Raw genomic sequence first — 22,578 nt, 5'->3', positions numbered from 1 at the left:
AAGAGGAGAAAGAGGTGGGGATAACGAAGAGGAGGAGGAGGGAGGATAGAGGAGGAGAAGGAGGTGGGGATAGCGAGGGGCAGGAGGAGGAGGAGGAGGAGGGGGGATGGAAGAGGAGGGATGAGGGAGCAGAAGGCGGTGGGGTTAGAGAGCAGGAGGAGGGGGAAGGAAGGGCAGGGAAGAAGGGCAGGGATGGAGGAGGAGCGGAAGGTGGGCTTAGGGAGGAGGAGGAGGAGGAGAGGGGATGGAAGAGGAGGGGCGGCAGGAAGAGGAAGAGGAGGTTTAAAGGCAGATCGAGCAGAGCAGAGAGAAGCGCGCGGTCAGCCCTGCCTGAATTCGCAGCCTCCACCTGTGGGATCATCGCCCCCCATCCCGCAGGTGAGCGGGGAGGGGGAGCTCGGGCCAGGTCTCCTGGGGGGTGCCTGGGTTGGGTTTTTTGGGGAGATGTTTGGAGAAGGAAGAACTGCGAAGCTGAGCGGAAAAGTCCCCTTGGGGGGACTCCTTGGAGCCCCTGCAGCCCAGAGCAGGGAAGAAGGGGAGAAGGGAGCCCGGGAGCCCAAACAGCCCCGGCACCCCTGAATGGGGAGAGCCAAGAGGGGGGAGCTTTTGGGATTGCTGGGACTCCCGGCAGCCTGGGGAGGGCGGGCAGCGAGGAGAAGGGGGACCCCCAATGCAAGCGTGACCCCAGCAGCTGGGACAGGGGGGAGCCCCGAACAGCAAAGGGGAGGCAGCAGGGACGGGGAACTCCTGGGAGGCTTTTTCAGGGCTGGATCTCGGTGTTTGGGAGGTTTTTATGGAGCCCAGGTGGCCAGGGACATCTAGAGATGGACTGGGACAGAGGGAGCTTCAAACTCAACGTGCTCATCCCTTGTTTTCCCCAAACCAGGATTTCCCATTCCCAGCCCCTGGGAGGCTGCGAGGAAGAGGAAGAGCCTCTCCTTGTCCTTCCTCCCCTGGAGCAGGAGCTGAGGATGGAGAGCAGGGAGGACAAATCCCCGCGGCAGAACCTGGTGGAAGAGGCCGTTTTGAGCGGCTCCACAGCACAGGAACCCGACGGGGAGGAAAAGCCCCGGAGATCCCGCACGAGGAGGGGCTGCAAACGCAGATCGCGGGGATCTGAGGGGGAAAGACCCACCCTGGGCCAGGGAGGCGGCCAGAGATGGAACCAGAGCTCAGAGCTGGGGGTCCTTGAGCAGCTCCATGATGGGGAGAAGCCCCAGAAGTGCTCGGAGTGTGGGAAGGGCTTCAGGAGGAGGTGTGAGCTGATTATGCACCAGAGGATCCACACTGGGGAGAGGCCCTACGAGTGTGGGGAGTGTGGGAAAAGCTTCAGGTGGAGGTCCAACCTGATCAAGCACCAGAGGACCCACACTGGAGAGAGACCCTACGAGTGTTCCAAGTGTGGGAAGAGGTTTCAGACCAGCTCCTGTCTCCTCCAGCACTATCGGGTTCACATGGAGGAGAGGCCCTTCCGCTGCCCCGACTGCGGGAAGGGATTCAGGCAGAACTCCAACCTCACCGTGCACCGGCGCATCCACACTGGGGAGAGGCCCTACGAGTGTCCCCGGTGTGGGAAGAGATTCTCAAGGAACTCTCACTTGACCAAACACCAACAGAGGCACCAGTAAGGGAAGCCCTGCGAGTGCCCCGAGTGCGAGAAGAGCTAAACTCCATCCCCCACTGAAGGACCCACATTGGGCACAGCCCTGGTGACCCACATTCCCTGTCATCCATGTTGGGAACACACCTGGCTGCTTCTCCTTTAGTGTTGACCTTTATATTTTTCTCTTCTCAATCGCTCTGCGCTCCAAAAGTCAAGAGGGATCGATCTTTCACCTCAAAACCACTCACATCCCACTGAAAACAAATGAATTTTAACCCACAGAGGCTCAATGCCTCTTCAAATTGCTTGTTCCCACCTCAAAAAAACCCAATCCCACACCAAACTCACTCGAATCCACAGCTGCCAGGGTGAGATGGGTTTGGGAGGAGACTGGGAGAAGTGGGATCCTGATTTGGACAGGTGGGATGGGGATTGTGTGGGCCTGGGTGGCTGGGATGTATTTGATAGCAAATAAAACTTACAGACTTAGTGATTTCTTTGCTGTTCATCTCCAGTCCGTGGCAGTTCTGTTTTTCAGGGCACCACCTTCTCAGCTGATTGTGTTTGTGTCCTCCTTTCCCTCCCACCTCTCTTTGCCTGCTCTGTTTCTCTCTCCATGTCTCCCTTGACCCAGGGGACCTCCAAAGACCCTCCCCCAATTTAATTTCCTCAGGGACCACCAAAGATCCTTCCCTGATTTAATTGAATCCTCCTCTAATTTAATTGCCCCCTCTGTCCCCAATGACCCACCCCTGATTTTTAAATTATTTTATTTCCCAATTATTATTTTATTTCTTAGTTGAGGAGCTGAAGTTATGGAGGCCAGCAGGGAAATGTCTCTGTAGGATTTTGCTCCACTTGGCTTTCAGCCCCTTCTCAAGAGCTTTGCCTTCGAGGGCAAAGGGAATGTCTTTTCCTGGCTGGGAGCTGAAATTCCAGACCTCTGGAATATGTGCAGGGCCATATAGACTGGGATCAACCAGAGATTGGGATCGAATATGCACTGAGATCCTGTGGTCTAGGATCAGCTAAGGACTGGGATAAATTAGGGACTGGGGCCCTACAGACTGGAATGAACTGAACTGGGATCAAATATGGACAAGGATCAAATATGGACTGGGATCCTATGGACTGGTATCAACAAGAGACTCGGATAAAATAGGGACTGGGATCCTACAGACTGGGATCAAATTGAGACTGAGATCATATGGACTTGGATCAACTGGAGACCTGGATCAATACGGACTGTGTTCAAATAGAGACTGGGATCAGATGTGGATTGGGATCCTATGGACTGGGATCAAATATAGACTGGGATAAAATTGGGACTGAGATCAGATATTAATTGGGATCCTATGGACTGGGATCAAATATAGACTGGGATAAAATTGGGACTGGGGTCAGATATGGACTGGGATCATATGGACTGGGATCATATGTGTTGGGGAAGATCAAATAGGAAAGCCTTATAAATATGACTGCCTGGCAAAAGGTTTAGAAAATACAGAGACTGAGATGGTAACAAGTTGTGACATACCAAACCGTAGTTACTGCACAAGTAGAACACAATCGTACAGCCAGGAGGAAGACAATCCCCCCTTCTGGTTGAACAATGCCCTTACCTACAGGTAGGTCCAAGGGTCAAATGGACTGTTGGATCTCACCCCAATGTATGGTTCATCCCACACCTGTAACCCTCCCCTGAAGCATCAGGAGTCTGTGACCCCATTGGCCTGAGTCTTGTTCCAGCCCACCCTGAAGCCCCTGACAAGGAGTCCCTGAGGAGCCAGACGCTCTCTTGGAACTTCCCTTCTCTTGGAAATGCCCCTCTCCTGGAACATCCTCTTGGGATCCTCTCTTATCTCCCTCTACCCCTTGCCTCTCCCTTCCCCCACGCCCTCGGGCCTGCCACGGGTCAGGTCTGGTGACTCCAAGCAGGGCCTTTCACCCTCTCTAATAAACCAGATATTCTAAGGGCAGCCTTCAGAGATCTCTCGTCTCCATCCACCCAAAGCGTCCTGGAGTCCAGCGTCCTCGCAATATGGACTGGGATCAACTAGGGACTGGGATCAAATACGGACTGGGATCAAATATAGTCTGGGATAAAATAGGGACTGGGATCAAATATGGACTGGGATCAGCTAGGGACTGGGATCAAATATGAACTGGGATCAAATAGGGACGGGGATCAACTAGAGATTGGGATCAAATAGGAACTGGGATCCTATGGACTGGGACAAACTGGACTGGGATTATATGGAATTGAGATCCGATGGAACAGCATAAACTTTCTAACATGACACATATAATATTCATTGTAACATTTGCGAAAGGCCAATTATAAATATGCATTTGTCACAATCTCTCCTCTTATTCTTTATAAATCATTCGGCTTGAGCAATATTTCTTATCCTCTTGCATTCTTTGGACTCTGTTTGTAATCAACTAAAACATGGGATTATCAAAATAACCAAAATTTCAAAACACTTGTAACACATGAAAGGAAGAATCCTAATTTCTTCCACCATCCCATTCTCAATACATTACCCCACCTGTTAGTTTTTAACATTATTTTCCCTTTGTTTTTTTTTGGACTGATACCAGGGTCATAATTTTTTCTGATATCCTGTGTTTTTTCCAGGATGATGCCCTCATTGCCATCTATTTTCAACAATCTGTACACCCCATTCTTTAGCCAATAAATAGCGTAAAGCCAACCTATTTTAATACACTGCAGTTATAGTTTGGCTTTGCTGACTCAATATTAATTCCAGTGCCTGAGCAGCTTTGTTTGTTATCTCCTCTATAACTGCTTGGAGTCCTATAATACGATGCAGTATATAATTTGGGGTTAATACAGAGCTAGGTTGCTGTGCTGGTTTCACCTTTTTGTTTACTAATTGCCTTTTTACCGAATCTTGGACTATATCTCTAAGATCAAATGTAAAATAAATCCATCTCTCTCCTTTTGGACATTCCATGCTCCAAGTATTACTACTTTTTCCTAAGTTCCTTGTAATCCAATATGTTCCCCCATTTTGCCTGCAGGTACTCAGTTTGGGTGCATCTGTGGCTGTTGACATGGGTGTGTGTAACAAAAAGGAACTTTGGTTCCTTTCGTGTAATACTTTCTGTAGCATTTGGGACACGATCTTGCTGGTATCTCAGAAGGGAAAAGACAACAAATGAGAGACAGAAACAGGAATGACAGAGGTCTGGCATGGCTTATACCCCCACCTCCCCTGCCTGTGGGGTTGCTTCCCACAGCAGGTACGTGTGATCTTCTCGGTGGTGAGTACAGTGCTCAGTCCAGGCTTGCCCTCTGTTTCCCTTGTCACTCCTTTTTACTCATTTTTTTAGGCAAGTCCTTTTCGACACTCCTTAACTGTGGTTTCCCACTGTTCCTCAGGTATCTCTCACTCAACAGGCACTAATAATTCCCATCCACAAAACAAAGTTATTACTTCAGTTATTTTGGGTTTTATCTGCATAGGGAATTGATTCAGTACTGATACCTCTTGCAACAAGAACATAGATTTTGTGAGCTACAATGCAAATTATTCTCATAATTTAAACATTCACTTGTAACCCAGCTAGCGTGTCCAGTATGGGATGAATCACATAAAATATACAGTATAGTACTGATGGCAATTTCCCTTCTTTCCTGTACAAGCCACAGGCTGAGGCCAGGCTATAAGAACTCTTTTACTGAAACACTCCCAATCCTCCTGTTTGAAGTGGCAGTGTTCCTCTGCCAAGGAGGTGTCGGAGGCGTCTCAGGGTTTATTCAGGCAGGGCTTAGAACCAGTGATGCAAGCTTTGCCTTATTTCTCAGTGTGGTGTTATTCTTTGTACCTGCCTTGGATCATTTGGATCTTCCCAAACCATTACCACCCAGTCCTGGTTGGAAGTCAATCTGGTATCACCCAGTTTAGATGTGATAGTCCATTCCTCAGGTTTCTTCACAAGTCCTTTGGTTTTGCTGGCCTTAATTCACCCTCTTTCTGTGGTTTGGATTGCTGCTTTAATGGTACCTGGAAAGGATTTCTTAATAGCACACTGTTAAAAGAAAAACAATAGTGCATTAACTTTTACCATTAGTTTTCTTTAAAACTTTCTGAGTTTAACTAAACTCTTTTTCTACAGCCACTTCTTCTTCTTGTATCCAGCTGTGTTAATAGCTGCAGTGACCAATTCTTCTTCCTGTGAGCTATAATTAGTTAAATAAAAAAGACCAGGCCAATTTTAACATGAGATGTATCACATCTCTTGCCTTTTACTTTTTGGGTAACATTTAACTGTTTTAGTCTTACAGACTTTTAGTCTTCAGAACAAAAGCCTTCTCTTCTTAACAACAGCAATCAGAAAGAAAAAAGAAATCTTGCTTAAGACAATAGACCACTTTGTGAGAGTCACAATCTCTGCCTTGATCTTATCTCTACTGGTGGTCCTGTTCACAGCCTTGGGTTTAACTCTGTCCTTCCCCACTTCTCCCCCTCCTTGTTGTCACTCTGCCTAGCAGGAATGGGGGAGAACTTACAGATAGCTGTGGCTGAGGGGACCTTGGGGGTGTATTTCGCTCTCCCCTTCACTCTCTTTCTCTCTCTCTCTTTCTCTTTTTTTTTTCTCTCTTCACATTTCAGCAGCCACATTCCAATATCAGTCCACTTTCCAACATTAATCCTACATCCTGGAGAGGTGAGTCTGCCAATCACCTCTCCCCCCTTTTTCAACTTCCTTACAAAGTAAATTACTTTTTTTATGCATGTTCTGCAGGCCTGTAATTCACGGCACCCTCCACCAAGGCTACCAGCCACTCACAGCTGACAGTGCAAAAATAAAGACTTGGTTTGCTATCACAATTTTTCCATTCACAAGCTTGAAAAGGTTGCAGGAACAAAGTAAACAACAACTTACTTCCAAAGTGACCCTGCCTGCACCAAAACAAATTTAAGGCAATGCTAGTTAGTGCAATGCAATTTGCAACGAAGCCAACGTTTGATTTGGGAAGGGCATCTGAGGACACAGAGCATGAGTTTTACCAATCTGTATTTTGAAGAGGGAATGGACAAAATATGAATACAGTGGGTTTGAGGTAGGGGCGACAGCAAGTAAGGAATTTTTCTCTGCAGTACTCTCTTTTTGACTGACAGGAAACACTCTCTAAAGAGGTTCCTACGGTACAAACAATAACTGGGTGGGAAGAGGCGCTCCTGAATTCAAGCCTTAATGTCATAATAGGAAACTGCCCCTGAGCACTGCAGTGCTGGAGCACCCTGCCTGCAAACTCACCAGAGGCAAGAAGCCACTGCTGCCACGCTGCAGGGCTGCCTGCAGCACAGAGGGAATCATGGCCAAGCCCTCCCTGCAGGCCTGGGGAAACCACACCGGGAGCCCAAAACTTCCTCACAGCTCTCTAACTCATTCAAGAAATAGGAAACTATAGTAAGCAGAGATCTCCCTCACCATCTTTTTCATATGAGTGTGTCACACACCCACTGTGATGCTGAAAGTAACAAATTAACAGTTTACATTGGAAGATACTGAAACTTTTTTTCTTCAACTTGCTTTATAGGTTCTCTTTTCTATATGTAGCCACCTCTCATTCTGGGAAAAAATGAGCCCTATTTTTTTACAAGTGTTTTGTATGCACAACTTTAATTGCTGTTCTAAATACACTGCAAGTAGTTAGCACTTCCAGAAAAAATAACAAACAAACAAACCAAAAAAATGAAGAAAGCAAAACACATTTGTGTACATGAAAAAGGACTGGCTGGAAGAAACAATGTTTCTCATTGACCTACCAAGCAGCTGGTGTTACCTTTAGTTTAACTTTACACACTGAGAACCACTTGAGTGAACAGCCTGCATCAACTCAAAATAAATTAATGGCAGGTTTTGCTATGTCACAGCTGTAAACTAGTTTCTCAGTCCTAGAGTACAGTAAGTTACGTATTTCAAGATAAAAATCACAATGCAAATCAGAAGAAATTTCATACTGCATGAGGTGTGCACACAATTAATTTACCTCCAAAAGTCAGTTTATGACTGTTCTCTACCAGGATTGCAGTAGCTGCTATAGCTTGAACACACACTGGCCAGCCTTGATTTACTGGATCCCACATCTTTGATAAATAAGCCACGGGTCTCTTTACTCCTCCCCACTCCTGAAACAAAACCCTATGAGCTACCCCCTTTTCTTCATTTCCGTACAGATGAAAGGGTTTTGCTAGTGAAGGTAAGCTTAAAGTTGATATTGGGGCTAGTTTTCACTTCAGTTTTCTTAGTTTTTCACCATCTTCTTTGCTCCATTTTATATCATCTCCTCTGTCAGTTTATTCACACAAAAATTTTACTGCCTGTGTGCATCCTTCAATCTACAATCTACAATCTCCCAATAATCCGAGTATTTTTCTGATTTCCCCCTTTGAAGAGGGAGGGGGAAGGGATAGAATTCCTGTGATTCGGTCTGGGTTGAGCTTCTGACTACCCTTACTAATCAAGTATCTAAGATATTTTACTTTTGCTTCTACAAATTGCAGCTTTCCTTTTGATACCCTTAATCCTTTTTCCCCAAGAAAATTCAAAAGCTTTATAGTAGCCTCTCTAACTTCAGCTTCAGCTTCCCCAGAAAGTAAAAGATCATCCACATATTGGATAATTTGTATTCTAGGAGGAGTGCAAAAAGTTTGTAGTATTGTTTCTAAAGCTTGTCCAAATAAGTTTGGAGATTCAGTAAACCCCTGTGGTAGTTTTGTCCATTTTAATTGCTGTTTTCTCCCAGTTTGTGGATCCTCCCATTCAAAGGCCAAGATCTCTCAGCTCTCCTGGGCCAAAGGGCAAGCCCAAAAGGAATCTTTAATGTTCACTATGCTCCTTCTATTACCACATTTTTAATGACAGGAACTGTGAAACTTTCTCCTTTTGCTCTTGTTACATTTACAGTATCTTTGTTTACACTTTTGGAATACTTAACAGACAGGTTCTTTCTGCCCCTGTGTCTACCACAAACTCCAATTTTTCCTCTTGGGGACCCCTTTTAAAGTTATCACAGGCTCCAGACGGAACTTGTCCCCTAAAGAAGAGAGCCTCTGACACCCCTATTCTTCCTCAGTGCCCATCTCTTTAAAAATTCTCAGATCTGTTACGCTCTTAGGACAGTCTATTTTATAATGTGCTTTGCCCTGACAGTAAAAGCAGATGTTCCTGGAATGTTCCTGAAACTTTGATTGCATTGGGATTTTATTCTTTCCTGTTCCCCTGTCTCTACCACCATTATATCTAGGAGTAGTGCCTGTGGGGTTTTTATTGTTTTCTTGCAATTCTTTTCTCGCATGGTGACTGCCACAATCTTTGCTTTTAGTTTGGCTTTGGCCACAGACTTTCTGAGCCTCCTTTAATAAATCATCTAATAATTTGTCATGCCGATCTTCAATTTTTTCCATTATCTGGCCAATCACAAAGTTAATCCTTAACAAAGCTTTTCTCACATCAGTCTCAGGATCCACTCTGGAACACTGCCTCCTATTTCTCCCAAGTCTGTCCAACCACTCAGCCGGAGCCTCCCCCCTCCCCTGCTGTGCCCCAAAAGCCCCTCAGCACTTTGCCCTCGAGATGCTGCTCCCACTATTTCCCCAACAATCAAATTACAATGCTAATTTATATGTTTTCTCCCCTCCTCATAATTTTGACCCCACTCAGGAGGTGCAGGTGGCATTTTGTCCTCCCCGGGGGGGCCCTGTGGATTTTCTTTACTCCAGGCTTTTATGCCTGCAATTCTGATCATTTCCCTTTCTTCCAGAGAAAATAGTATCTGTATTATCGATGGTATTTCTTCCCAAGTATAAATGTTTGAACCTAAAAATTGGTCTAATTGTTCAGCAGTGCTTATGGGATCCTCCAAAATCCCTTTGATTGATTTCCCACTCCTTTTCTTTTTCCCTCTTGCTCCCCTCCCTTTTCTTTACCTGTTTTCTTATTTTTTACGCGTTTTCTGTCCCGTTTTTCAAAATCTTATCTCCATGCCTCTGTTTCCCACTTTCTCTAATAACCTGAATACCACCTTCTTTCAACTACCCACGTAAAAAAATCCTTTTTCTCACAATACCATTTAATACAATACACCTCCCTCCAAGGAAATAAAGCTCAAAATAAACAATCTACATTACATATACTTCCATGCATCGATATTTACTCACCTTTATCTCCCCCTCTCACACACATTCATACCCTCAAGCCTGTTTATTCATATTTCTCGACTTCACAATACTGTTACATATACTTTCATTCGCCGACACTCACTTTTATTTTTCACTCACTCTCACATCAACAACAAGATACCTTTTACTATGTCCATCATATGTCCATCAGATCATAATGTCCATTGCTATGTCCATGCTGTCCATCAGATCATAACCTCCATCTGTCGGTCACACACCAGGGGAACAGAGCGAGGCTGCCTAAATAGGGCAGGACCCTCTTCCTCACCCTGACTCTCCCAAGGCCCCGGCAGAGAGGTGTTAGAAACCATCTTTTGCGACCATAATTATGAAAAACGCCAATCACTTGGCTTTTAAAATTTTAATAATAATAACATGGTTATTAAAATAGTAATACAATTGGAGTAATAAAAAATTAGAGTTAGGACAATTACAAGACAATAAAAACCAAAGACTTAAGGATGTCCGGATGCTCTGGGGCACTTAAGCCACAACAAGCATACCTTGTGAACAAAGGAATCACCCTTAAAACTACACTATTGCATATTCATATATCCTTCATGGTTATGCATACATTCTATTTAAAACAAGAAACTCTGTCTGTTATATGCCAACTATTTCCTTTAATCCCCATGGCGTCTTCGAGTCTGAGCAAGACCTGAAGAAATTAGCTTCTTCTGAGAAGAAAACCATAAATTCCTCTTCTTTGGAAGATTTAGGTGTTCTGTGATGGTTATGTCAAAGCGAGTATGTCATTCCTTAAAAGAAAACCCAGATACATAGTTTCTATTTTAACTACTAAAGCTTCAATTTAACTACACAACTACATTTACAGTACTATTAAAATGTTAATACAGCACTACTATTCAAACTAACATATGTGCATTTTTCACCTTGGGCGTCTGGTGGAGTATCCCCGGAAAGTGCCCATCTCTGCAGGGAGACACTTGTTTTCAATTGTAAATTAGGTCTTTCTTTCTCTGTCATCTGTGGTTTCCAGTCTTTCCCGGCTGGGTCTTCAGGTCTTTTAAAACTTTAAGAATCTTTTTCTACTAGCACAACTGACTTGATGTAAATTTTACATAATCACGAATTATTCCATAATTTATATTACAATGGGGCTGCACAGATCCCCCTGCAGGTCCGTGGGGATGCAGAGATCCCCCTGCAGGTCCGTGGGGATGCAGAGATCCCCCTGCAGCCCCTGGAGGAGCCAGGCTGGAGCTCGGCGATGCCTGAGAGGAGGCTGTGACCCCGTGGGCAGAGGGGCCCCGCTGGAGCAGCCTGGCCTGGCAGGACCGAGCCCGTGGCACAGTGACCCACGCTGCAGCACTTGGAGGGGGCTGTGCCCCAGGGGATGGACTCGGCTCGGAGAAGTTCCTGGAGAAGTCTCGGCTGGGAGAGAGCGCAGGGTGCAGCAGGGAACGACTCCTGTCCCTGAGCAGAGGGAGAAGCCGCGGGGGATGAGCTGAGCATGGCCCCATTCCCTGTCTCCTGCCCTGCCGGGGGAGGAGGTGCAGCTGGGAGCAGGGAGGCCTGGGGAAAGCTGCATTTAAGGCTCTGCACTGACTTCTCCTCATCCTGCTCTGAGTCTTTGGAGTTTTCTGCCAGAAATCTCTCCCCTCCCCCGCTCACCCACAGGGCTTTGGGCAGGTTTCCCTTTTTGGGGGAAATCAAAGCGAAGCAGCGATGCACGAATGAGGGGCAGGAGAAGGGAGGCTCCCGGGCTTCCCGCAGAGGCGGAGGCACGGAAGGCGCAGGGCCGGGAAAGCCGTGGCGGGAGGTGCGGAGAAGTTTGTTTGTGTGGGCAGCTGAATCCCGCCTCGGGCCCGGGCCCGTCCCGGGGCTGTTGCTCATCTCCGGCTTTGCCCTCACGCAGCGCGGGGGGCCCTGAGAGCGCGGGGCGAGTCTGGGCCGTGCGCAGAGCCCGCCCCCAGCTCGCTCCATTGGCCGCTGGTGCCGTCAGTCGTGGTTGCGGCGCGCTGATTGGTGGGAGCGGGGCGCAGCACGGCCCCGGCGGCGGGCTGAGGGCGGCCGTGGGCGGGCAGCGGCGCCATTGGCGCCGGGAGCGTCTGTGCGGGCCCGGGAGCGGCGGCAGCGGCCGGAGCGCGGTGAGGCGGCGTCGGCGGAGCTCGGAGGCGGCCCCGGCGCAGGTGGGAGCCGCGCTGGGTTCTGCGGGGGCTCGGGGCTGGCTGCGGGCGGAGGGGGCGGCAGGGGGCTGCGGCGGGTCGGTGGTGCCGTGTCCGGCCCGTGCCGGCCCCGGGCTGAGGGCGCGGCGGGAGCGGCTGCCCGCGGTCTCCTTCCCGCCGGGGCCTGGGCAGGAGCCGCTGCCGGAGCAGCGCTGGCTCGGCCCGGCTGCTGTGGGTAGGACAGAGGGGGCTGCCCCGCGGCCGGGAGCGTGCGGGGAAATTCCCGTCGCCGGAGGTTTCTGTGGCCGGAGGAGAGCGAGGAGTCATGTAAAAGTGACTTTATTGCCGAGCAGGGGGAGAGGCCGTGGGGCATTTGCCGTGCGCTCTCTGCCATGGTTGTAGTCCGCAGCCTCCTTTTTATCCTCATTTTCCCGGCCGCATCTCCCTCTGCCTTTGCCCACGGGCTGAGGTCCTTGGAAGGTTCAGACTTCCCGATGCGCCTGCTGCCTGTCCTCGTTAATATGCACCCTCCTTTTGTATACCAGCCGATATTCATGGCTCTGTATAGTCTTTGTTCTCCTCCTCGAAGTTTGGGAATGTAGCGGGACTTTGAGCAGCTGTCTGGGTCAATTTTTGTCATTTATTAGAACTGAGAGTTTCTCCCGTAGCTTCCTTATCTACAAGTGCCTGGCTCTCTCTCCAGGCAGATTCACTCCTTGACTCTGTTTTGTTCTTCCCGGGTCCTCTTTGGTTTTGGGATTATTTTCGGTGCCCTCATTCCCTGTCCTTTTGTAGCCGTTTGTGGATCAGGAGGCCTGGCTGCCACCTGCATCCCCTGGCTCAGCTGCTGGATGAGCTGCACTGCCAAGGTGTGGAGCATGGTAAAAAGATGAGAGTTGCTGCAGCACAGAAGAGGAGAAACAGCATTTGTTTAACCCCTGGTGTGCCGGGGAGCCACGAAAGTGTGTCCCATTCCCATCCCTTCCATGTTTGGGCCAATACATGAACTGTTCACCTATTTCTTTTTTTATCTTTTTCACCACTTTAGCTTTGTCATCTCTTTGCCAACAGCAGTTTGAATCATTTAGTTCTCCACAAACTCCTCCTTTTTCTGCTAACAGATAATCTGATCCCATCCCCTGGTGAAATGTTGTGTTCCTCATTTCAGTGGATTGGTCGGCAGGAAGGTCAGGAGCTGGAGCTGTCTGGTTGGTTCTTCTTTTGAGGACAGTTTTTAATCTAATGATGCCATTGAAATGATAAATGGGTTCTGTCTCCTGGTATGAATTGGTTTGGGTTCCCAGGGGCTGGTCTGTGGTGTTGTAGGATTTGTTCTGGTGGCCCTTCGTCTTTTCCCCATTTCTGGGTGCTCCCTCAAGCTGAGGCTGCATCAATGACTGCATTTTTCTAAATACATCATCAAATACTAGAATTCCAACTAATTTCTCTGAACTTGTTCTAGCAAAAACCCCAGTGCTCTGATACACCCTGTACAGCACAGACAGTGACAGCAGATGTTGGAGTGGGCAGGGGGATTAAAACACCCCCCCCTTATTTTAGTGAAGTTTTCACAACATTCTCCATTTGGTGTTTCCCTTTGCAGCTTCACCCATTTCTGTTTCAGAGTGAGATCCTCACCATGGGCTCTGCCTTCAGCCGTGCAGATTCCATCTGTGCAAGCAGGCAGAGCTTGGGGTGAGGGGCAGAGGGAATCAGCCAATTCCTGCCCCAGGCAAGAAGAGCCAGGTACATTGTCCCCACTCTGCCCCAGCAGTGTTAATTTGCATTTCTAAAGCTCCTCCTGGGTGCCTGGAATGCAGCTTCTCTTCCAGAGCAGCCTTCAGCAGCCTCACATGTGCCCCCCCCCAACCTGCTTCTTTTTCTTTTTTTTTTTTTTCAAATCTTCTATTTATTTTCTTTTCCTTCAAATCTTCTATTTATGAGTTAAAGGGTCACCTTTAAATCTCTTCTAGCTTCACAAAATGTTGCCTAAAGGTGAACGTCGAAAAACCCAGACCAAAATTTTTCTATCTCTAAGAGCCACACAAAAACATACACAAAAAATTTCCAAGTCAATGAAATGTTTTCTACTTCTCTAAGTAAAAACTCATTCTCTCATCCCTTACCCAAACCTAACTGGCAATATAGAAGCAGGAGTAATTTAAAAATACTCTAATGCTCTAAACTTAGCACTGAAACTGCAGGAAAAACAAAAACTCCAACAATATGTTTATTGTTAGAGTCAAGGCATTCCTTGATTCTGGCCAGGATGTGCAACAGAAATCACTCCATCCCCACATAGCCCGGGTGTGCAGAGAAAATTGTTCCATGACACCTAAAGTATCAGTAAAATATATCGGAGTATATAATAAATAAAATACTATCGGAGTAAAACCTCCGTGGCTTTTACTAGATTTTTCCCAAACTTGATACAGTCTGAACCAGTCTAAATCCACTGGTTTAATGTTCCAAAGTTTCAAGTTGTGCAGGTTTTAGTATTTGGTTTCCTATTGGACCCGGATTTCTTTGCTTCTGCTGTTAATGAGGTGGGAAGTGCTGGATTTCCTTCTCAGCCTTTTGCAGACCAGGTGTCTGCAGCCCTGGCAGTGTCTGGGGTAGGTGTTGGTTGCTGTTTGCTGCTGTGGTTGATGTTTTGCTGCTGGGTGTTATCTTTGTGGGTATCTTTTGGGCCATTCCCAGTGTGTTGAGGTGTTAAACTCATCTCCATTGAGTGGTGTAACAACCTTTTAACATTTCTTTCCCCAGGGCCAAGGCAAAGCAAGCCTGAGTAGAGAAATGAAAGGTTAACAATGTTAAAGTGTATGAGCTGGTGTATTTTCCATCAATGCCATGGCAGGCAGGGCAGTGTGTGAGTGTAAGTGAGAGCCAGAGTGGAATTGTGCCGTGCTCAGCTGTGCTGGCGGCTGTTTCTGGCCTCGGGGCCACTTGGCACGGGCCACGCCACTTGGCCACCAGTGGTGCTGCTCTGCACTCCTTAGGCAGGAGCCGATGTCCTGCTTGGATGTTGGCAACAGCAAAGTGCCAAGGCAGGCTCTGTGCCAGCCCAGCTTCCTGGGGGAGAGATTGCACCAGAGACAGGATTCTGGCCACAGACTGCTTTAAATGTGCATCCCTTATCTCCACCCTGCACTAGGTGGAGAATTCCCAGGGTAAGGAATTCCCGAGATCAATTCCAAGGGGAAATAATTGAATATGTGCCCTGGGTCTGGCTCTTCTTCTTGCCCAAGCCAATGGCAAAAGCCATACCCATGGCATCTTGGTTTCTATCCCCAGCTTCCAAAGGTGTTTCTTTCTTTCCCCATTCATTCTTTGTACCCAGCCTGAGCTCTGGGGGTGCCAGGGGTTCTGGAGGTCCCATTGTATTCCTAAAGCTGCCATAACCCCCTGGAGGATCTTTCCTGGAAAATGAGTTCTGCTCTCTGAGTCTCTTTCATTTTTAATGCCTTTTATTGGAATGATTTCTTTTAGAAATACCTTTAAAAGTGATCCAGTGGCTGCTGAGCAATCAGAATTACTTTTGCCCCCCTGTTAGGTGAGATGGTGTCACCAGAAGATATTGAAGCCTTCCTGCTCAGGGCATGTCAGTGCCCGGCTCTTACAAGCACACACAGCTGTGCCGGTTGAGCTGACCATGGGGGTAACCTGGGCTTTGTCTGATTCCCTTTCCTCAATAACAGCGTGTCTTGGAACTCTTCTCCCTTCTGCTGCCCTTGAAGAGCCATCCACAAAGACATTTTCTGCCTCAGGCCAGGCAGTGTCTCCTGAATCTCCCCCAGGCTGGGTCTGGAGCTCTGTCACTTGAATGCAGTGCTGGGTTTCTTCCCAGCCCCTCTGGGGGCTGTTCAAACCGGAGGCTGGGTTAAACCCTTCCCCTGTCCTCAGTTCTGAATCCTCCTGTGCCACTGAACAAGTTTCACACTGTAATAACCGAGCGCTGCTCATCCATTGCGAGGCTCTTTTGGTTATCAAAGCTTGAACTTGATGGCAGACTGGAACAGTTGGAGATCCTGTTGTCATCAGGTTTTGGGCCTCGGTTCCCGTTGAAGCTGTGGCTGCACAATTCTGCAGGCAATGAGGCCACTGTGGCCACTGGGTGAAATGTTTTGTCCCAAGAATTCCTTTGGCATGGCCCTGTTGAACATTCCCCTACAATTCCAATTTCTTTTCTGAGTCTGGAAGAGCCACAGCTGAGGCATCAATATTTTTTGTTTTTCATTTTCTCAAGTTTTGCTCTCTTTCTCCTGTCCATACCACAGCATGGAGGCTGTGTGGGGTTAAAAAGTCCTACAATGTTCTGGCTGGAACAGAGAATCCTCAATACAGAATTATCGCAGCTCCTTTTTAGTCATGGGTAATGTTACTCCTGAGATTGCCCAGACCCTCTCTGAGTGAATGCACAACAAACCTTCAGTCCCAGTATGTCCCAAATATTTAACCTTTTTCTCCACCATTTGCCTTTTTTTTTTTTTTTCAAATACTGAAAAGATGTTTTTAGCCAGGAAATTCAGCCATTTCAGAGTCTTTGTCTACCACTTGTTCTTGTCCTCCTCATTGGAGCCATCTGATTCCCCGACTGGCAGGACAGGAGTGCTGTAGGGAGACATCCCTGGCTCCAAAAGCCCTGCCTTTAGCAGGGACTCCATACCAGGCTGTGAGCCCTTCCTTCCCTCCCCTGGAACAGGGTGTTGCTTTTAGCCCCCACTTGTCCTGGTTGCTTCCAGGTAATTTGGAGAGGATCCAAATTAAATTTTCCCTCTGGGGCTGCCCACACCTCTGGGTTCCCTTCAGCATAGGCCTTGCCAGACATTTGACACAAAGGTGCAGCAGCAATAGCCTCTGTATCACCTTTTACAATATTACAATGCCACCATCAAATTCCTTCCTAGTTAATAACAATCACAGTAGGAAGAAAAGAAATCAGTTTATTTCAAACCTACTCCCCACAGCTCCTAAGAGTAATTGAACAAATGATACCAGCTCAGCTTTTCCATTTATTCCCTTAATAATGAAAATATTTCTTTACAATTTTCCCCTCTTAGGTGTAAGATCAGAGTGGATGGAGAGGCCCCTGTGTCCATCAGGAGAGGCCTCCTCTGGATGCAGACCCAGCCTGGATGTTCTCCAGGGCTGCCTCTGCCAGGTGCTTGTGGCCGACGCCGTCCCCTGGGTGCTGGGGCCCCCTTGGGCCCTGGGGTTGGTCCCTCAGGGGCTTTGGGAATTCTGCCATGGCCTTTGCCTTCAGCTTGGCCTTTTGCTCATCCCTTCTTGCCTTCAGCTGCTGTGCCTTTGTGCTCAAGTGCTGCAGGGCCTTCTTGTGCCACTCCTGCAGCCCCGGTCACTGCCTGTGGGTGCTCATCCTCTGAGCGCTGCTGATCTTTCTGCAAAATCTTTCCTTTCTGCAGGGACCCAAACCAAATCCTTAACAGAAAATCCTGATCCATCCATGTGCACTCTGCATTTCCCAGATGTTGCTTTGTTTTGCTCCTTGTGCTCAGGGTCCCCTGCACAGCCCGTGTGGCAGAGCCGGTGCCTGTCCTGCCGCAGTGTCCAAAGGCGGCCCCCCCGGCGGGCAGGGCCGGCAGCTCCCCGGGGCCGGGCAGCGGCCGGGGCGTCCCGCAGCCTCCTGGGGGCCGGGGGCCACTGCCGGCCCTGCCCGGGGCTGGTGGGCTCAGGCAGCGCCCGGCGCTGAGCCCCGGCTGCCCCACAGCCCCGGCCCGGCCCCGCAGCTCCCCACAGGCCCCCAGCCCTGCTCCCGGTCCCGCACCTCTGCGCCTGCTGCTGCCGCTGCCCACCACAGAGAAACCCCTGACATCCTGACCTCCTGCTTTTCCTCTCCTGGAAACTGCGAATTCAAAGTATCAGCTGGCAAATTGTCAGGATAAGACCCTGCTGAAAAACATCTCAGTCCTCTGTATTGTTCTCTTCCTCCTCTTTTCCATCATTCTTTTTCTTACCACATGGATTCCTCCTGCTGCTTCTGTCTTATCCATATTGCTGCACACTCCTCTTCACCCAATCTCTTCCCAGCACACCAACACCATCCATCCCCTGTTGTCCAAATGCCTTCTCCCCTTCCCTTATTGCCCCCCTGGGTTCCATGTCCTTAATTACCTCTGGGGGAATGTGCAAGCTACCTCAGCATTCTCCCAAGGGACCCTTCAGAGACATTTTGGGATCATCATCCCTTTGGCCAGGACCCCTCCCTGGCTTTCCCTTTTCTCCCCTCCATGGGTGCCCTGCCATGTTCACTCCCCGAAGATCCCAGGGCACTCACTGATGAGATTTTCAGTGCTCTCTCCCTGCTGACTCTTCACAGACCCCCCTGATGTGTCACTCATCTGTCTCCTGGTCACTCCCGGGTCCCCAATCAATCCCCGGTGCCGCCGCCAGCCAAGGGAGCCGATCACCCAAAGTGGGTGAGGCACCTTCAGCTGCACTCCCTGCCCCAGGGTGTGCGGAAAAATTGACATCACCAGAGGATTCTGTCCACAAAGCAGACAGAGGAGTCCCGTGAAACTAATTTCATTTCTAAAAATGGGAGAGGCCATGGGACATTCCCCATGGGATCTCTCCAATTGTTGGAGGACACAGCCTCCTTTTCACCCTAATTCTCCTGGCCACATCTCCCTCTGCTTTCCCCATTGGCTGAAGTACTTGAGAGCTACTGACTTCCCAATCCACCTACTACATACCCAACTTAATATGCTCCCTGCTTTTATATAGCAAATGATATTCATGGCTCTATTAAGTCTTTGTTGTTCTTCTGGAAGTTCATGAATAGAGCTGGGCCTTGGCTGAGCAGCAGTCTGTGTCATCAATTAATAACATTTTCTAAAACCGATTCCTTGTCCTGTCACTCCCTTGTTTACAGCTCCCTGGCCCTCTGAGCCTTCCCCAACTGGACACCCCCCCTCGGCCCCATCGCCCCCGCGAGGGGAATTTGGGGAGGTGGGAGTGGGGCAGCGCCAAGGCCGGGCCCCCCCGCGCTGTCCTGGCGGGAGCGGCTGCAGTGGGGACCGAGTGCGGGCGGGAGCGGCCGAGAGCCCAGCGCTGCCCCAGCCCGACCTGCCCCAGCTCCATCCCTGCCCCTCGGCTGGGATGCTGTGGGTCTGGGGGGAAGAGGGAGCCGGCAGTGGGTGCTGGGCCTGGGGGCAGGAGGAGAAGGGAAGGAGAAGCAGGCTTGAGGAACAAAATGGTCAAACGATGCAGGTGGCAGGAGAGGGTGGGATTGTGCAGGAGAAGGAGGAATAGCAGGAGGAAGAGGAGTGTGAGGAAGAGTAGGGACACAGGAGGAGGAGGAGGAGCAGAAAGAGGAAGCAGCAGGAGGTTCCACCCCTCCCTGTATCTGCAGCCTCCCCCCAGCCCCAGGAGCATTTCTCCCCCCACATGCAGCAGGTGACTGTGGAGGGGGATCCAGGATTTTCACAGGGTGAATCTTGGTGTTTCTGAGCTTGCTTGGGCTAAATGTTGGTGCTTTGGTTTTATGTGGCAGCTGAATCTTTATGTTTTGGAGGAGGTTTTTTCTGACTTGTGATGTTTGGGGAGTTTTTGATCTGTATCTTGAAGTTTGTGGGATTTTTGGGCTAAATCTTGGTGTTTTGGAGGTTCTTACAGACACAAGATTCTCAATGACTTCTTGAGATGAACTTGGGCAAGGAGGAACCTCCAGTCCAAGGTGCTCTCCTCTTGTTTTTTTCCCCAAACCAGGATTTTTCATTCCCTGGGCGTGTCTGGATGGAGGAGGAGGAAAAGCCCCGGAGATGCTGCAGGAGGAGGAGCTGCAAACCCAGCCCAGGGAGCTGCGGGGAGGAAAGAGCCCCCCTGAGCCAGGAAGGCGGGCGGAGATCCAGCCGGAGCTCGGAGCTGGTGGAGAAGCCTCATGGCAGGGAGAAGCCCCACAAGTGCTTGGAATGTGGGAAGGGTTTCAGTCGGAGCTCCAACCTGATCCGGCACCAGAGGATCCACACCGGGGAGAGGCCCTACGAGTGTGGGGAGTGTGGGAAGAGGTTTCAGACCAGCTCCCATCTCCTCAGACATGAGCAGAGTCACACAGAGGAGAGGCCCTTCCGCTGCCCCGACTGCGGGGAGGGCTTCAAGCAAAACTCCCACCTCACCGAGCACCGGCGCATCCACACCGGGGAGAGGCCCTACGAGTGTGGGAAGTGTGGGAAGGTTTCAGAGACAAGTCTGGCCTGATCAAGCACCATGTGATCCACACTGGGGAGAGGCCCTACGAGTGCTTGGAATGTGGGAAGAGCTTTGGGCGGAGCTCACACCTGAGAACACACCAGCGCATCCACACAGGGGAGAGGCCCTACGAGTGTCCCCAGTGTGGGAAGAGGTTTCAGACCAGCTCCAGTGTCCTCCTACATGAGCGGAGTCACACAGAGGAGAGGCCCTTCCGCTGCCCCGACTGCGGGAAGGGCTTCAAGCACAACTCCCACCTCACCGTGCACCGGCGCATCCACACCGGGGAGAGACCCTACGAGTGTGGGAAGTGTGGGAAGAGCTTCTCCAGGAGCTCTCATTTGACCCAGCACCAGCGGAGGCACCACTAAGGGAAGCCCTGTGAGTGCCCTGAGTGAGGGAAGAGCTTTGAGTGAGGGAAGAGAGTGAGGGAAGAGCTTGGAGTGAGGGAAGAGAGTGAGGGAAGAGCTTGGAGTGAGGGAAGAGAGTGAGGGAAGAGCTTGGTGCGCTGCTCCAGCTCCATCCCCCATGGGAGGATCCGGGCTGGATGATCCCCAGTGACCCCTGTGGGGCAGAGCCCTGCTGATCCGTGGTCCTGGTGATCCCTGTTGGGTGTGGGGAAGGTGTTGGCTTCTTCTCCTTGTGCTGCTGTGATTTGGGTTGGTTCCCATGGATGGGGGATGGGAGGTGAGTGGGGGGTCCTGGCGCACTGCGGGGGGCTCATGGCTCGGGGGGTCCCAGCGCTTTGGGGGAGTCAGGGAAGGGGGGAAGCAGTGAATGGAGGGTCCCAGTAAATTGGGGGGGGCACTGATGATAACAGGGGTTCCTGGGAGACAACGGGGGGGAAAGGACCAAACCCTAAGGGGCTCCCCTAGTGCTGGTTAACCTCCCGTGCCCCCCCAGCCCTTGGGGTCCCCCACAGTCCCTGCACTGTTCCTGGGGGTCCCGCGGCTCTGGGGGGTCAAAGCGCAGGGGATGGAACCTCCGTCATGGATGGGGGGCACAAAGGGGGTCCGGGCCCAGTGCTCGGGGGGGGTCGGTGCACAAGGGGGGCCCGGTCCCTGTCCTGGTGCACGGGGGTGGCGCTGCCTGGGGGGTCCCGGTGCTTGTGGGGTTCCCATGGTTCGAGGGGGGTCCGGTCCCTATCCCGATGCTTGGTGAGGGGGGGGCAGTGCCCGGGGGGCTCCCACTGCTTGGTAATTGAGGGGTGTCAGAATCCAGGACATCCCTCTGGCTGCCCTGGATGGCTCGAGACCCTGGCAGGGGCCTCGGAGACCTTGGCATGTGTCATGGTTTGACACGGGAAGAGAATTTTTTTTAGAAGGAAGAGGTTCATCCAGTCAGGGGTCAGGTTTAGATACTGACACTTGGGGTGACCAATTGAAGGTGGACACGCCTCTGAGAACACAGAGGGGTTAAAAGCGGAATTCTCAGGAGGACTCGTCCTTCTTTGGTTCCGGTCACCGCATGGTACGGACCTCCCCTGCCCAGCCCGGGCTGGGTGGGGGAGGGGAGCCATGCGGCCTGCAGAGGTAGGCCAGGAGGTAAAGGATCGGAACCGGCTGGGTCAGCTCCTGCAGATGGAAGGGTGGAGAACATCTGGGATGTTTTTGTTCCCCCTCCCCTAAGCCAGAGGGAAAAGAGATAGAGAGCCAGCAGACACCTAGAAGTTTGCCGGCGGAGGAGAAGGAGAAGGGGGGGGGAAGATGCCCAGCGTGGGAGACTGGAGAAAGAGTCCTGGGCTGAGATTGCAGCCGTCCGGGGAGTCCGGGAATTTTAACCCTTTCCTGTGAAATGAAGGCTTTATGAAATATTACTTCTCCTGAATTTGAAGAAAAGAGAGACAGCCTGAAACCTCAGATGTTCAGAGAAGAAGGTTGGGGGGCAGATGATAGAGTGGCTTTTGGCTGGACTCTGCTTGTTTACCATAGACTGAACCACTCTTTCTTTCAAGAGGGACTGCATTTTAGGGGGATGCATTGGTGAGCCAAGAGACCTTCTTCAGCAACTACCAGTTTTGGAGTGGACAGAGAGAGCTGAGGAGGGTGTGAGGATGCCCTCCATCTTCGGAGAAGAAGAGAAGGCGATCTCTGTCTTTTGGACCCTCGGCCCCAGGGGAAAATGGGGGGGACTCTAGTCCCGAATTGTGATACTGGACTGTTGTTCCTGGTGGTCCTTGGCAGAGCATCCTTAAAGGGGCCCTATAAGCAGTCTCTGTCCATGCCCGGTGGTGAGAGCACTGTGACATGGAGAGGAGAATGTCACACTGGCCGGTGTGTCTGGGCGGTGCCACGTGTGACATTGGAAACACAAGAGGTGGCAGCTGTGTTTCCTGGGGGTCTATGGTGCAAGGGGGACTCCTCTCTTCCCCGATGGACTCAGTATTGATTATATTGAAGGGTGAAAACTTGATTAAGGA

The 22,578-nt window shown here is 50.2% G+C and overlaps 1 protein-coding gene across 1 annotated transcript in view; it reads left to right on the top strand.

The window, feature by feature from the left end:
• The first annotated feature begins 962 nt into the window (after nt 1-962).
• The window catches only part of LOC140681480 (uncharacterized), a 1,248,316-nt gene continuing 1,226,700 nt past the window's right edge, over nt 963-22,578 (top strand). Inside the window, 3 exon segments of the mRNA XM_072921322.1 lie at nt 963-1,653; nt 19,807-20,142; nt 20,145-20,571. Of these exon segments, the coding sequence (XP_072777423.1) occupies nt 972-1,653; nt 19,807-20,142; nt 20,145-20,571 (1,445 nt within the window). The 5' untranslated portion in view covers nt 963-971.

Source organism: Taeniopygia guttata, chromosome 36, assembly GCF_048771995.1.
Source record: "Taeniopygia guttata chromosome 36, bTaeGut7.mat, whole genome shotgun sequence".
Classification (NCBI taxonomy): Eukaryota; Metazoa; Chordata; class Aves; order Passeriformes; family Estrildidae; genus Taeniopygia; species Taeniopygia guttata.
This window is presented reverse-complemented; position numbering and strand designations above follow the sequence as displayed.